This window comes from Ambystoma mexicanum, chromosome 2p, assembly GCF_040938575.1.
Source record: "Ambystoma mexicanum isolate Mex_15411 chromosome 2p, UKY_AmexF1_1, whole genome shotgun sequence".
In the NCBI taxonomy this organism is placed as follows: domain Eukaryota; kingdom Metazoa; phylum Chordata; class Amphibia; order Caudata; family Ambystomatidae; genus Ambystoma; species Ambystoma mexicanum.
The window spans coordinates 1108700506-1108714187 of NC_090923.1; the positions used below are offsets into that span (position 1 = coordinate 1108700506).

The following is a 13682-nucleotide window of genomic DNA, read 5'->3' on the forward strand; positions in this document are numbered from 1 at the left end:
GCCTAATGGGGGAGAGGGGCGCCGTAGATGGAAGGCTGGTGAGGGCGGGTGAGCAACCTTGCGGGGAGATGGCGGTTTGCGAAGGCGCACAGAAAGGCTGGTCAGGGAGAGTAACCCGGCGGGACGGGGAATACAGGTCGGGGAAGGCGTGGAGGGCACAAAGGCACAAGTCAGGAAGAGGCAGGCGAAGGAGAGGGAGGCTGGCACAGCAGGAGGCTGTTGGGGCGCGTGGGCGTGGGCACAGCAGGAGAGGGGAGCGCACGAGGAAACTGGTGAGAGGGGAGAAAATGGAGGGGGTTGCAAGCGGGGAGAAACTGCTGAGGGAGTGGGTGCACATTAAGAGGGGTGTGAGGAGGCTGGTGGAGAGAGCCGGGGGAAGGGCGGTGTACATAGAAAAGGGCGTTTAGGGTGTAGGAGGGCTCAGGAGGACGCGGGTGAGGGAGGGCAATCGCACCAGGAGGCAGGTGAGGGTGGGGGCTAGGTGGCTGCTGTGGGAACGGGGAGAAGGAAAGAAGAGAACCCAGGTCACTGAGAGCAAGGGTGGAGGGAAGAGGGGGGACTTGGGAGAGCCTGGTGAGGGAGGGCGCATCAGGGTGTTACTGAGGCAGAGCGGGGGGGGGGCAAAGAAGGCGAATGCTGAGGGGAAGCAGGACACACACGAGAAAGAGGACGCTTGATAAAGTGAGGGAGAGCGGCACAGCAGGAGGTTGGCTGGTGGGGAGAGCACAGGAGGACATTGTTAGGGGAGGACCAAGAAGAGGCTGGGCAGTGAGAGTTAGTGGAGGGGGCACAGGAGGTGAGGGGCGCTGGTGAAGCAGAGGAAGGTGGGAACATAGCGGGGTTGTTTCAGATAGTAGTGGAGAGTGAGAGTCACGAGGAGGCTATGGGAGAGGACACAAGAGAGGTTGGAAAAGCAAAGGGCAACGAAGAGGCTGGGTGGTGTGAGAGAATGGAGGCAGCTGGCACGTGAAGAGGCTAAGAGAACATTAGAGGGAGGAGGGCATAGAAGAGGCTGGTGAAGCAGACAAGAAAGAGGGCACCAGAGGATGCTGGCTGGTGAATGGGCAGAGGGAAAAGAGCATAGGTGGGCGCTGGGAGGGGGGGTGAACTAGGGAGAGGAGGACACAAGGGAAGCTGGAGAAGCAGAACAGGGAGAGGGCAGAGGAGGATGCTGGCTGGTGGTGGGGGAGCATAGTCGGGTGCTGCGGGCGGGTGAACTAGGGCGAGGAGGACACAAGGGAGGCTGGAGAAGCAGAACAGGAAGAGGGCACAGGCGGATGCTGGCTGCTGGTGGGGGCATAGGTGGGCGCTGGCGATGGAACTAGGGAGATAAGGACACAAGGGAGGCTGGTGAAGCAGAACAGGAAGAGGGCACAGGCGGATGCTGGCTGCTGGTGGGGGGCATAGGTGGGCACTTTGGAGGGTGAACTAGGGCGAGGAGGACACAAGGGAGGCTGGAGAAGCAGAACAGGAAGAGGGCACAGGATGATGCTGGCTGCGGGTGGGGGGAGCATAGGTGGGAGCTGGCGAGGGAGCTAGGGAGATGAGGACAGAAGGGAGGCTGGTGAAGCAGAACAGGAAGAGGTCACAGGAGGATGCTGGGTGCTGGTGGGGAGGGCATAGGTGGGCGCTGGCGAGGGAACTAGGGAGATGGGGACACAAGGGAGGCTGGTGAAGCAGAACAGGAAGAGGGCACAAGAGGATGCTGGGTGCTGGCGGGGAGGGCATAGGTGGGCGCTGGGGACGGAACTAGGGAGATAAGGACACAAGGGAGGCTGGTGAAGCAGAACTTGAGGGCATGGGAGGGGGCTGACTGAGAGAGCATGGGGCGGGAAACATAGGACGAGGGTGGTGAGATAGGGTAGTGGAGAGACAGAAGGTAGCTGTGGGGAGTGGATAAATGCGAGACTGGTGAGGCAGAGGACCCATAAAGAGGTGCATTTGTGAGGGTGAAAAAAAGAGGAGGAGGGCGCATGAGTAGGTTGGTGAGGGAGAGCACGCGGAGGGGAGGGGCTGTTCACCCGCTCTGGCTGGAGGAGGGAGCTGGAAGAGGAGGGAAGGGGGAGGGGCGGGGGCCGTCCCTGTCCCTGCAGCAGCCTGCCTCCCTCCACACCGCCAGCAGCCTCATTGTGTGAGCAGGAGGCAGAGTGAGCCGACTCTCTCCCACCAGCGCGCGACCTGCCCACCAAAGACCAACCTTCACCGGATCACCCCACCTGCCGGGGATCACTCCACCCACCACCCTCTGGAGAAAGGGAAACCCCCCCCCCCCCACCCATCCAGAAAGGGCTAGAGGGAGCGCCCCCTCCCCTTGCACACCACGAGGAACGGGTGCCCCGTCTAGGAAGGGAGCAGCGTGGGACACCCCACGGCTTCAGCCCACCTCCTCTCCCCCCACCACCAGGAGGAAGGGGCAGGCCTACGCCGTCAGCCGGGGCTCCATGTGCTCTGGGCCCCTGGAACTAGCGCTTTTTAGGATTTGAATGTCTCCTGCTGCATCCAGGATCGTACCATCCCTATTTTTTAGTCCCCATTTTTTAAAAATATTCAAGGGGTTGGAACAACCCACGGATCTAGCACAACACTGCACTTAAGCCTTGCTTGAATTTTTTTTGTCTCAAATCATCCTACCTCTCTTCAATGTGAAAGCTCAACCGGCTGCTCTTGTGTGGGGACGGGGGGTTGGACTGAACACCCCCTCTTTTGTGGCCTGCCCGACAAAGATAGACTCGTTGAAAGTTGTTTTTGTGTATATTTCCCCAAAGTCTCCCCCCAGGTGGGAACCGCACACCTGTGCTGCTCCTGCTGCCCTTGCACGTTTTTTTCCAGGTAGGTTTGTTTTCTTTTCGCTGTACCTGTAGATCCCATGCCGGGTAGTTTGGGTTCTCGTAGGTGACCCTATAGATTTTCGGTTAGCAGACTGCAATATTGTGGCTTTCTCTGCAGGTTTACGAGGTCTTTTGGGGTTTTCAGAGCTGTCTCTAGTTTTTTTTAAGGTAGGCAGCCTGGTCTCTTGCAGCACACGTTCTGGTTTTTATAGGATAAGTTTGTTCCAGTAAATGGCCCCTTCAACTTGTTGGGGTGTGATTTGACTTAATTGTCCTCATGTCTTTTATTTTGGGGGCAGATGCGCCCGTTTGCTACAAACCCCGTGTAGTTTCTTGAAATAAGCTACAAAGCGTTGCAGGTATCGTACCTGCAGGTTTAGCTGGGCAGACTGGGACGCTGGTTGGTACTGTTAATGTATGTTTTAGCTGGGCAAACGGAGACGCTGGTTGGTACTGGCCGTGCTGGTTTCCGCTAGGCAGGGGTGGGTGAAGTTTGGTACTGTTCCTGAAGGTTTTAACTGGACAGGACGCTGCATATTTTCGCTGGGCAGGTGAAGAAACTGGTTGGTTTTGTTCCTACAGATTTTAGCTGGGTTGGTACAGACTCTAGATTTTGGCTTGGCAGGTGGGGACGCTTGTTGGTAGTCTCTAGGTTTTTTTCTGGGCATGTGGGGATTTGGGTTGGTACTGTCTCTAGGTTTAGCTGGGCAGGTGGGGATTTGGGTTGGTACCATCGCTATATTTTAGCTGGGCAGGTGGGGACGCTGGCTGGTACTGTCGCTAGGTTTTAACTGGGCAGGTGGGAATTTGGGTTGGTGCTGTCTCTAGGTTTAGCTGGGCAGGTGGGGATTTGGGTTGGTGGTGTCTCTAGGTTTTAGCTGGACAGGTCGCGATTTGGGTTGGTACTGTCTCTAGGTTTCGCTGGGCAGGTGGGGATTTGGGTTGGTACTGTCTCTAGGTTTAGCTGGGCAAAATAGGACGATGGTTGGCACTGCCCCTCTTAAGTTTTAGCTGAGCAAGTGGGGACGTGGATTGGTACTGTCCCTGTAGATTTTAGCTGGGCAGCTGAGGGTTTGGGTTGGTAGTGTCTCTAGGTTTTAGCTGGGCAGGTGGGGGATTTGGGTTGGTACTGTCTAGGTTTTAGCTGGGCAGGTGGGGACGCTGGTTGGTGCTGTTCCTGTAAGTTTTAGCTTGGCAGGAGGGGACGTGGGTTGGTACTGTCTCTAGGTTTTAGCTGGGCAGGTGTGGGGATTTGCGTTGGTAGTGTCTCTAGGCTTTAGCTGGGCAGGTGGGGGGATTTGGGTTGGTACTGTCGCTAGGTTTTAGCTGGGCAGGTGGGGGGATTTGGGTTGGTACTGTCGCTAGGTTTTAGCTGGGCAGGTGGGAGGATTTGAGTTGGTACTGTCTGTATGTTTAACTGAGCAAGGGAGGTCACCCGTTGGCACTGTTCCAGCAGATTTACCTGGGCAGGTATGGACGCGGTTGGTATTGTCCCTGCAAGTTTTAGCTGAGAAGGTTGGGGCGTTGCTTGTTACTGTCTCTAGGATATAGCTGGGTAGGTGGAGATTTGCGTTGGTACCGTCTCTCAGTATTAGCTGGGCACAGGTGGACTTGGATTGGTACTGATCCTGAAGATTTAACATGGCAGGTGGGGAAGCAGGTTGGTACTGTCTCTAGATTTCAGCTAGGCAGGTGGGGCGCTGGTTGGTACTGGCCCTGCAGGTTTTTAGATAGACAGGTGTGGTTGTAGGTTGAGATTGTCACTAGATTTTACTTGTGCAAGTGGGGCCTTGGTTTGGTACTGTCGCTAGATTTTAGCTGTGCAGGTGGGGGCTTGGGTTGGTAAAGTCTCTAGGTTTTAGCTGGGCAGGTAGGGATGCTGGTTGGTACAGTCTCTAGATTTTAGCTGGGCTGGTTGCGACTTGGGTTGGCACAGTGTCTAGGTTTTAGCTGGGTTGGTGGGGGCTTGGGTTGGTAGATATTAGCTCAGTTGGTGGGGCTTTTGTTGGTACTGTTTCTAGATTATACATAGCCCGGTGGGGACTTGGGTTGGTACAATCTCTAGATTTTAGCTGGGCCTGTTGGGACGTTGGTTGGTACAGTCTCTAGGTTTTAGCTGAGCAGGTGGAGACTTGGGTTGGTACAGTCTTTAGATATTAGCTCAGTTGGTGAGGGCTTGGGTTGGTACTGTCTCTAGATTTAAGCTGGGGATGCTTGTTGGTACTGTCCCTGGAGATTTTAGCTGGGCATGTGGGGACTTTGGTTTGTACTGTCTCTAGATTTTGGCTGGGCCAGTGGGGACGCTGGTTGGTACAGTTTCTAGATTTTAGCTGGGCTGGTGGGGAATTGGGTTGGTACTGGCTCTCTAGATTTTAGCTGGGCAGGCGGGGATGCTTGTTGGTACTGTCCCTGCAGGTTTCAGCTGGGCATGTGGGGACTTGGGTTGGTACTAGCTCTAGATTTTAGCTGGTTCGTTGGGGACTTGGGTTGGTACTGCCTCTAGATTTTAGCTGGGCTGGTGGGGATGCTGGTGGGTACACTAGATTTTAGCTGGACAGGTGGGAATACATGTGGGGAATTGGGTTGGTACTGGCTCTAGATTTTTGCTTGGTTGGTGAGGGCTTGGGTTGGTACTGTCTCTAGATGTTAGCTGGGCAGGTGCAGACTTGGGTTGGTACTGTCTCTAGATTTTAGCTGGGCTGGTATGGTCTTGGGTTGGTTCAGCCTCTAGATTTTAGCTGGGCAAGTGGTGACGCTGGTTGGTACTGTCCCTGCATGTTTTAGCTGGACATGTGGGGACTTGGGTTGGTACTGTCTCTAGATTTTAGCTGGCCGTGTGTGGTCTTGGGTTGGTACAGTCTCCTGACTTTAGCTGGGCCGGTGGGGACTTGTGTTGGTACTGTCTAGCGATTATAGTTTAGTTGGTGGGGACCTAGGTTGGTACCAGGGGAGTTGCTAGGTCTGGAAAAGACCCGGGGCTAAGCTGATGTCGGAACTGTTGGGACTGGGGGCTAGCTAGTCTTTTGGCTGTAGCTCCTGAGATTCTATCCGGGGCTACAACCAAAAGATCAGGGGCTATAGATTTGAGTTGGGTCACCTGGAGACTTGTGTTTGTACTTTCTCTAGATTTTAGCTGAGTTCGTGGGGGCTTGGGTCGGTACTATCACTGCAGGATTTAGGTGGAAGATAAAAACTCTTTGGTTTTATTCCTACAGGATTTCGAAGGCAGCCCTGGACGTCACAATGCCTTCAGTGATGGAGAAGTCCGTGCCTTCGGGGATTTTATCCCGCAGCCGCGCCAAAACTGTGAGCAATGGTTCGAACCCGCACTCGGAGGAGGACAGCAGCGAAGAGGAGCACTTCCAAGGTAAATTGTGGTCTGCGGGAGTGGAGTTTTTAATCTTGGTGTGCATCGTGGAGTGGAGTTTTTAATCTTGGTGTGCATCGTGTAGTGGCTGCCCCGCCCCTGTGCTACTTTAGCGCAAAGAGGCAGTAAAAAAAAATGTGAGTTGTACATGGGCGTTGGTGTCCAACCGCGAAGAGACTACTTGCCTGCTGCAGTGGTGGTTGTCCCCCCTCCCCCATAATGCTGCTTAAGTACATGTGCTGTTCGTCTCCAACTCACAGCGTGCCTTTCATTGGGGGTTCGAGTGGTTGCCACCTTGCACAGTGTGGGCGTGGAATAGTTGTCCCGCATGTAGTGGCCTACCCCTTGGGCTTAGATAGTTGTGTTCCTTTTGCAGTGTGCCTTTCCTCTATTAATGTTGAGCATTGGAGTGCTTATTCCACCTTGCAATGTGCTGTCCCACTCAGTATCATGGTTGAGCTGGTTGCCTTGTCCCGTGAATGGGGTGGTTGGTCTGATACAACAGATGGTGGTTGGAATGGCTGTCTCCAACCCCGCGATCTGCTGTCCTACAACACGTGTGAACTGGAGTGGCTGCCCCGTCCCTCCCATCCCCCTCGCAGCTTGCTGTCACACAGGTGGACATGGGAGCAGGTGTTTTCACGTGCATTGTCTTGTTCCACTGGAGTGTCTGCCGCCTCCTCCTATTATTATGCAGCTCTAACACAGGTGGGAACTGGAGTGGTTGTCTCCACCTCGCAGTGTGCTATCTCCTACAGGTGGGGGTTCGGGTGGTTATCTCCCTAGTATGTCATATTGCCCTACTAGAGTGGTATTCTCCACCTCGAAGTGTGCTTTCGGTGGTTATCTCCCTAGTGTGTAGTATTGTCCTTCTGGAGTGGTTGTCCTCACCTCGCAGTGTGCTTTGGGTGGTTATCTCCCTAGTATATAGGGTGGTAGTCTCCACCTCGATGTGTGCTATCTCCTACAGGTGGGGGTTCGGGTGGTTATCGCCCTAGTATGTAGTATTGTCCTACTGGAGTGGTTACCTCCACCTCGCAGCGCGCTATCTCGTACGGGTGGAGGTTCGGGTGGTTATCTCCCTAGTATGTAGTAACTGGAGTGGTTGCCTCCACCTTGCAGTGGGAGATTTCTTACAGGTGGTTCGAGTGGTTATCTCCCTACTTTGTCATATTGTCCTACTGCAATGGTTGTCTCCACCTGGCAGTGGGCTGTCCTTATGCAGGTGGGTGCTGGTGCAGTAATTAGCAACGTGCTGTCCTAAACATGTGGTGTAGTGGTTATCTGTCTGAGTACTGTGAATTCTTACAGCAGGTGTGCCCTGGGGTGTTTGTGTATTCTTGAGGAAAGTAGTTCATACTCTTGAAGTCGGCCCACCCTTTACCCCTACGGTAACCAAAAATGTGGGTAGCAGGCCTTTAATCCTCCCTTAGTTGCACGTGGCCCTACAACCATGTGACTTGACCAGGTGCCCAGGATCGCACGGCCGTGGTGCCTTCGGTATCATCACTTGAGTCTGTCAGTTTTCTCGCACCTTGTTGTGCAACTGGACTAGGGCCCACCCGGAAGTTTGGCCTCGGATCTTGCAGACCGACTGCAGTCTTAGAAGAACCGTATGAGCTTGTCCAGGGGCTCCCAGGTATGCAAACATCAAAAACGTATGGATGGAAAGCTTTGACTTACTGAAAACCACCGGGAATTACTCTCGGTGGCTTCCATGCCATCCATTTTTTCCACCTGCGTCTTAACAGAAGAGGGCATATTCATTAGTCTTATTCCGTGCTTAATTTGTAAAAAATCAAAATAAGTGCCAGGGCTCGAATATTTTCTAGCACTCCTGTGGCGCTACGAGTGGGTAGTTCCCCACCACTGCTGCCAACTACTCATAGCTGCTCCCCACAGTGTCGACATATTTGGGTTTACACTGCCACTCGCACCTGCTCATTGTGATTGATGGATGCACTGACTATCACCACCTCATAATTAAAGTGAGTCTGAGACAATAAGTGTGGGGCTCAAAAATAAGGGCCTATGCTGAGCCCTGGCAAACACCCCCACAAATAAAGCATTCCCCCCAATTGGCAGAAACTGGTAAAAAAACAATGGCATAGAAACTGCCCATAGAAATGCCCAGTGGTTTCCGTCCAAAAGGGATGTGACCTAGCAAGTCTGGTTTGCATATGCTCTTCCCCCTTTCTGTAATGGCTTAGCAGGTGAAGGGCATGCTCTAGAGGGTTGCACAGAGCAATTGCCAGAGGTTTAAGATGAATTCTAAACCTTCCAGCCATCACCCCTTTGTTTTTCAGTGGTTTCTGTCCAGCACTTTTTGGTTTCTAAAGTTAGCCTTGCATGGTGGCTGGGGGTTTTGTTCCTGTGCTGGACTGCTCCCGTTGGTAGAAGGAGCATATGGGTGTTTCCTGTCTGTAAGTGTAAGAGATGCCTACAAATAGGAACGCCACTTGACTATGTTGTAACTTTCCTTTCATCGCCTTATTGGGTGTACAAACACTCTCGGTGCAGTGTTGCTGAGGTTTCTTGTTGCACCCATGCCATGGCAGATTCTCGATCTGTTATGGGCATCACTACTTTGGAGCTCGAACCTTTTTGTCTCCACATCATGAACACCTCCTTGCATCCTCCCTTGAATGCCGCCCTATGTGGAGGTCACTGCTCCCCGAATATGCTTTACGTCCCCATAATGAGCAGATGGCAGGCTTTCTTTCGATAGTCTTGATATCGTCTACTGTGGGGACATCCACAGCTTTATCCGCCACTGGAACCCTTCAAAACTAGGTGGTTTTTCTCGTGATAGAGCATCATCTCGGCGCTATGGGTCGTTGAGTCCCAAAATTGTGGTTTATGGGTCACTTCAGAAAAAGGGCTTGACTGCTGTGTAGGGGAAGTCTCTCTGTGTGTGTTTTCTTGCTCTTACCTGATACCAACAGATAAAGCGACTGACCTACTTCAGGAAGCAGCCTAACATTGTCCTCGTATAAGGCGGTCTTTAATCTTCTGGTCTTAACAAGATCAGGTCGATTGTTACATTGTCCGACGCTGCTGGGTGGTTCTTGCTCCGAGCATCAACTCTTGAGGGCCTAGGCATACTGGCCCCAGGCATTCCGGTGGGCTGAGGGGAAGGCTGTTTTTACTGTAAATGGGTGTCAGGAAAACGTCGGGTGGCACCAAAACCTGAAAACTCACCCTGGGACTACACTTGCTGAAGTTCCCTGTGCGTACACCGCCAACATAGCATTGGCTATAGTGCTGGTGGTATTATTTATAGTCCGTGGGGCCGCGATACATTTCTGACTGCTGGCGCTAGGAGCTTGAAGGCCTCTGAGAAGCAGTATTGATTATCCTGAGCAGAACCAAGGACGTCCTACACTTTACTCCCGACTTGCCCGGCAGCCGATATGGCCTGTAAGCCTGAGGGTGGGCTTGCACACCTGTTCTCTTGCTATGTTCATGAAGCTGCTGCAAGACGCTTTCCAGTGCCCTCATGATTCCTACATATCTGGTTCGCGTTCAGAATGATCACCTGCAGTTCAAGTAGTGCGATTCTAGACTGCCCCCTCCCCTCTTAAGTTGAACCAGGAGGGAGAGTGCCTACACCTGTGCTTTCACCCAGCTGGTTTGCAAAATAAGCTCTGACTCCAAGGCCTCCTGGTCAGCCAAATCCAGGATGATTGGGTCCCAAAGCTTTTAAGGGCCAGATTCTGTCTCCTCAGTCCATTGTGTCCTTTCCGGGAGGGTTTCGCCCAGTTTCACGTGCCATTCTCTTCATGCATCCCAGCCTGCAAGGACTGGCACGTAAGCAGAGATGGGGTGGCTGAGGAGTGGGGCTGATCACTTGCCCACTCTTCCATTAGTGCCGAAGCTTGCACCGGGGGGCAGGCCATGCTGCCAAAACATCCCATCCTGTCCCCAGATGGAACCACCAAAGAGGGACACATTCAAAACCCTTTAACCCAACAGCCAATTCTGCCTCGTCATTCTTTCACTGTAGGGACACCTGAGCAATGTCACCTGAATGCCCGTCACTGCTAAAATGTTGGCACTCGAATCTTGTGCGTCCCAATAGGTTTTCAAGTTACAGTAACTGGCAACATTAGCAGATATCCAGGAATGCCTCCTTCTCCTTTTATGCCTTCAAGAACCCTGGGTCCTGAAACCCAGTCTAATGGCTAAGCGTTGCTGGATTGGGCCACTCCCTGGACTCCTTTCCCACCCCCTGGCAGAGGAGTGCCCTCTCTTGGCTGCGTTGTATTCTGATACTAGGGCATGAGATGGTGTGGGAGGATGGCTGGAGCTTCAGGTTCCTGGTTTGTAATGCTTGCCACCTTCCTGTGCACTGCACAATTCAACCCACACTCCCAATCAGGGGCCATTCAACACCCACTGGTCGCTATTTTGGCTCTCCTTTCTTCCTGCAAATGCCATAGTCCCAGCTAAATGACGCTGGCCTTGTATTTCTAATGCAGGGCACACTCTGGACGTTCTGATCTCCTCAGACGTTCCCCTTTCTATCCCTCACACCACTCCCCTCTCCTTCTCGGTCGTCTGACCCATGAAGCGCGTGTCAGTTGAGGCATTCGCTGCCGCTTTCTCACCCCCCCCTCCTCCCCTGCAAACCCCCTTTGGCTGATTCACACACTGACCCAGCCCTTTCCATGCTCCACTCTGCTATATCTGATACTCTCAATGTTCTTGCAACTGTCATGAGGTTACCTGAAGCTGAAAGCCAAGTGCAACTCTTGGTTCGACTCAGACCTCGTCACTCAAACGCAAGTGCAGGGTGGGCCGAGAGGAAATGGCATGCTCCTGGTACATCCTCTGACAAACTGGCCTGCCGCCTGTTCCAAAGGCAATCCCGGCTCTCTGTCCTCACCAAGAAGAGAGCTCACATCCAAGCCTGCGTCTCTGCGGCATCTAACAACTCGGCTGAACTCTTTAAAATCTGCAAGGAACTGGCCAATCCTGCCGCAGTCTCTACCTCTCCTGTCCCTTCCCAGGCCCTCTGCATGGCTCTGGCTTCTCATTTTATCTCTAAAACTCAGGACATCTTGTACTCTCTCTCCTCCTCTCCCCTTCCTCCCTCTACTCCCTGCTCTTCCTCGGGCCCTTCTTCGGCCACCTCTCCTTCTCTGCCTTTCCCCTGTTCTCCTCTGACAAGTTTCCAGACAAGTCTGATCTGTGAATGTCTCGTCAAAACAGGTTCACCCCTGCTCCTCCAAAACCATCAAGGACCACATTGACTCCCTGGCTCCTGCTCTGGCCAACTTCTGCAACCACTCCTTCGCCACTGGAGTCTTCCCTTCCCCCTGAAGCACTCACTTGTGCACCCTCATTTTAAGAAACCTTCTGCCGACCGGTCTTGCTGGCCAACTATCGCCCAATCTCCCTCACTCTTTTCCTGGGCAAACTCCTGGAAAACCTGGCCATCTCCCAGCTGAATCTTCACACTGAATCTGTTGGTTGTCTCCATGATCATCAGTCTGGCTTCAGAGCGGCCAGAAGCACGGAAACTGCGCTCATGAACATCCGTGAAGACCTGCTCTCCAACCTTGACTCCAACACCCCCAGTGTCCTCATTTTACTTGATCTCTCTTCTGCCTTTGATACGGTCAACCATGCCATCCTGCTCAATCGTCTCCGTGATAACCTGGGTATCACCAGTCGGGCCCTGGGGTAGCTGACTTCTTTCCTCTCTGATTGACCCTCCCAGGTTCAACGTGGGTCCTTCCTCGCCTCCATCTCTACCTGTGGTGTTCCCCAGGGGTCTAACCTCTCTCCCTGGCTGTTTAACCAATACCTGGCACTTCTTGCCCACCGCATTGCCGCGCTCTGCCCCAACTTCCAGTGCTATGCAGATGGCACTCAGCGCATTTTCAGGCTACCTTCGGCCACCTCTTCTCCATCTCTCATCTCTGACTGTCCGCCATCCAGGAGTGGTGTGCCGCCAATGATCTTTGCCTTGATGCAAGTAAGACTGAGATTCTCCTCATCGGCGCACCCGCTCCCTCCTTTCCTGTCACTCTCTGGCCGGCCTCTCTTGGCCCTCTTCCTGCACCCACCTGTGAGGCTAAAAACCTCTGGGTCATCTTCGACTCCACACTCTCCTTCTCTCCTCACATCTCTGACGTCTCTAAGAAGTCACACTACCAGCTGCAGTTCCTTTCTTCTCCTTCCCCCAGAAGCTCACGGTCTCCAGAGCTCTGGTTCTCTCTAGGCTGGACTATTGCAACAGCCTCTTTCTAAATCTGCCTGCCTCTACTCTCTGCCCTCTATAACTTATCAAGAAGAGGACTGCGAGACTTGTCCTTGTCCTCAAGCCCAGGGATCGTATCTCTCCAGGACTGAAATCTCTGCACTTGCCCCCAGTGGCTGCGAGGATTAAGTTCAAAACCCTCTGCATTGTCCACAAGGCCTTCTGGGGCCTCAATACCTTCAACTCTCTCTTCCTAAATATCTTTCTTCTCGAGCTCTTCGCTCATCCGCCTCCAACTCTCTCAGGGTCAGTCGCTTCTCGAGGCAACGTGTTGGTGGTAGATCTCTCTCTTCGGCTCGGGGCTCACTCTGGAACAGCGTCCCTGCCTCCCTGAAACTTGAGAAGAATCATCTCGGGTTCTGGAAGCACCTCAAAACCTTTCTATTTGCTTCTGCTTTTTCTCCCCCCCTCCCCTGCTGGATTCCTGGCTGAAACTGCACTGGTTACCTAGCCACCCTCTGGTCTCGGGCCCAGGTCCCCTCCACCGCCAGTCGCACACCGGTACTGCCTTCCTGGCAACCCCTACACTCGGGGCGGTCTCTGTATCCCTACAGTCCCACTACCAGCACGACACCGGATGTCTGCACTTATCCTTGCACTTACCACCAGCTAGCCGTACCTAACTTATTGTTATTAATCTATTATCCCATGTACTGCACTGTCCCCTCCCCCTTCCCATGCACTTGCGCAATCTGATTGACACCTGGCATAGTAGGATTGCTGTCTGTCGTCCCTCTGTTCATGCCTCGTCACGCCTTGAAACACGTGTGTAGAGGCACGTAACTTATAAACGCCATATATCAATGCTCAAATTAATCGGTTTTCAACCCCTATAAATGTGGGCTATTTCTTCCTTCATCCCCAACGGTACGTTTGCTTGCCATATGTAAAACTCGCCACAGCCCCTCTTATCAACACAGAATGTCCCACAGGATGTTTCTAGGTTCCAATCCAAAGGTAGAAGCAAAGCATGTATGGTATTGGTCATTTATCACATCAGCGCGAGTTTAAAAGCCCCGTTGTGCCCTTCGACAAATGATTGGAATGCAACTTCCAAGTCTGAGCCTTCCCTCTGCATGGGTGTACTTCCTGTGGCAAATGTGGCGGCTTGTGAAGCTCTGCTGTGCCTCTTTGTTCCCAGCCTGCTGGTTCATCTAGCCAAGCTTCGTCGTTACACGCTGAAGTTACAGCACACACGGCTGCTTTTCACTCTCCAGCC

The 13682-nt window shown here is 53.1% G+C and overlaps 1 protein-coding gene across 3 annotated transcripts in view; it reads left to right on the top strand.

Annotated features, from left to right (window-relative positions):
* The first annotated feature begins 201 nt into the window (after positions 1 to 201).
* The window catches only part of RCOR2 (REST corepressor 2), a 265979-nt gene continuing 252498 nt past the window's right edge, over positions 202 to 13682 (top strand). Inside the window, exons 1-2 of one of the 3 annotated variants that reach the window (XM_069645118.1) lie at positions 202 to 272; positions 6044 to 6195. In XM_069645118.1, the coding sequence (XP_069501219.1) occupies positions 6072 to 6195 (124 nt within the window). In that variant the 5' untranslated portion in view covers positions 202 to 272; positions 6044 to 6071. Of the gene's footprint in view, positions 273 to 2090; positions 2830 to 6043; positions 6196 to 13682 lie in introns of those variants that run through there. The other 2 variants (XM_069645119.1, XM_069645117.1) reach the window with 2 other exon arrangements.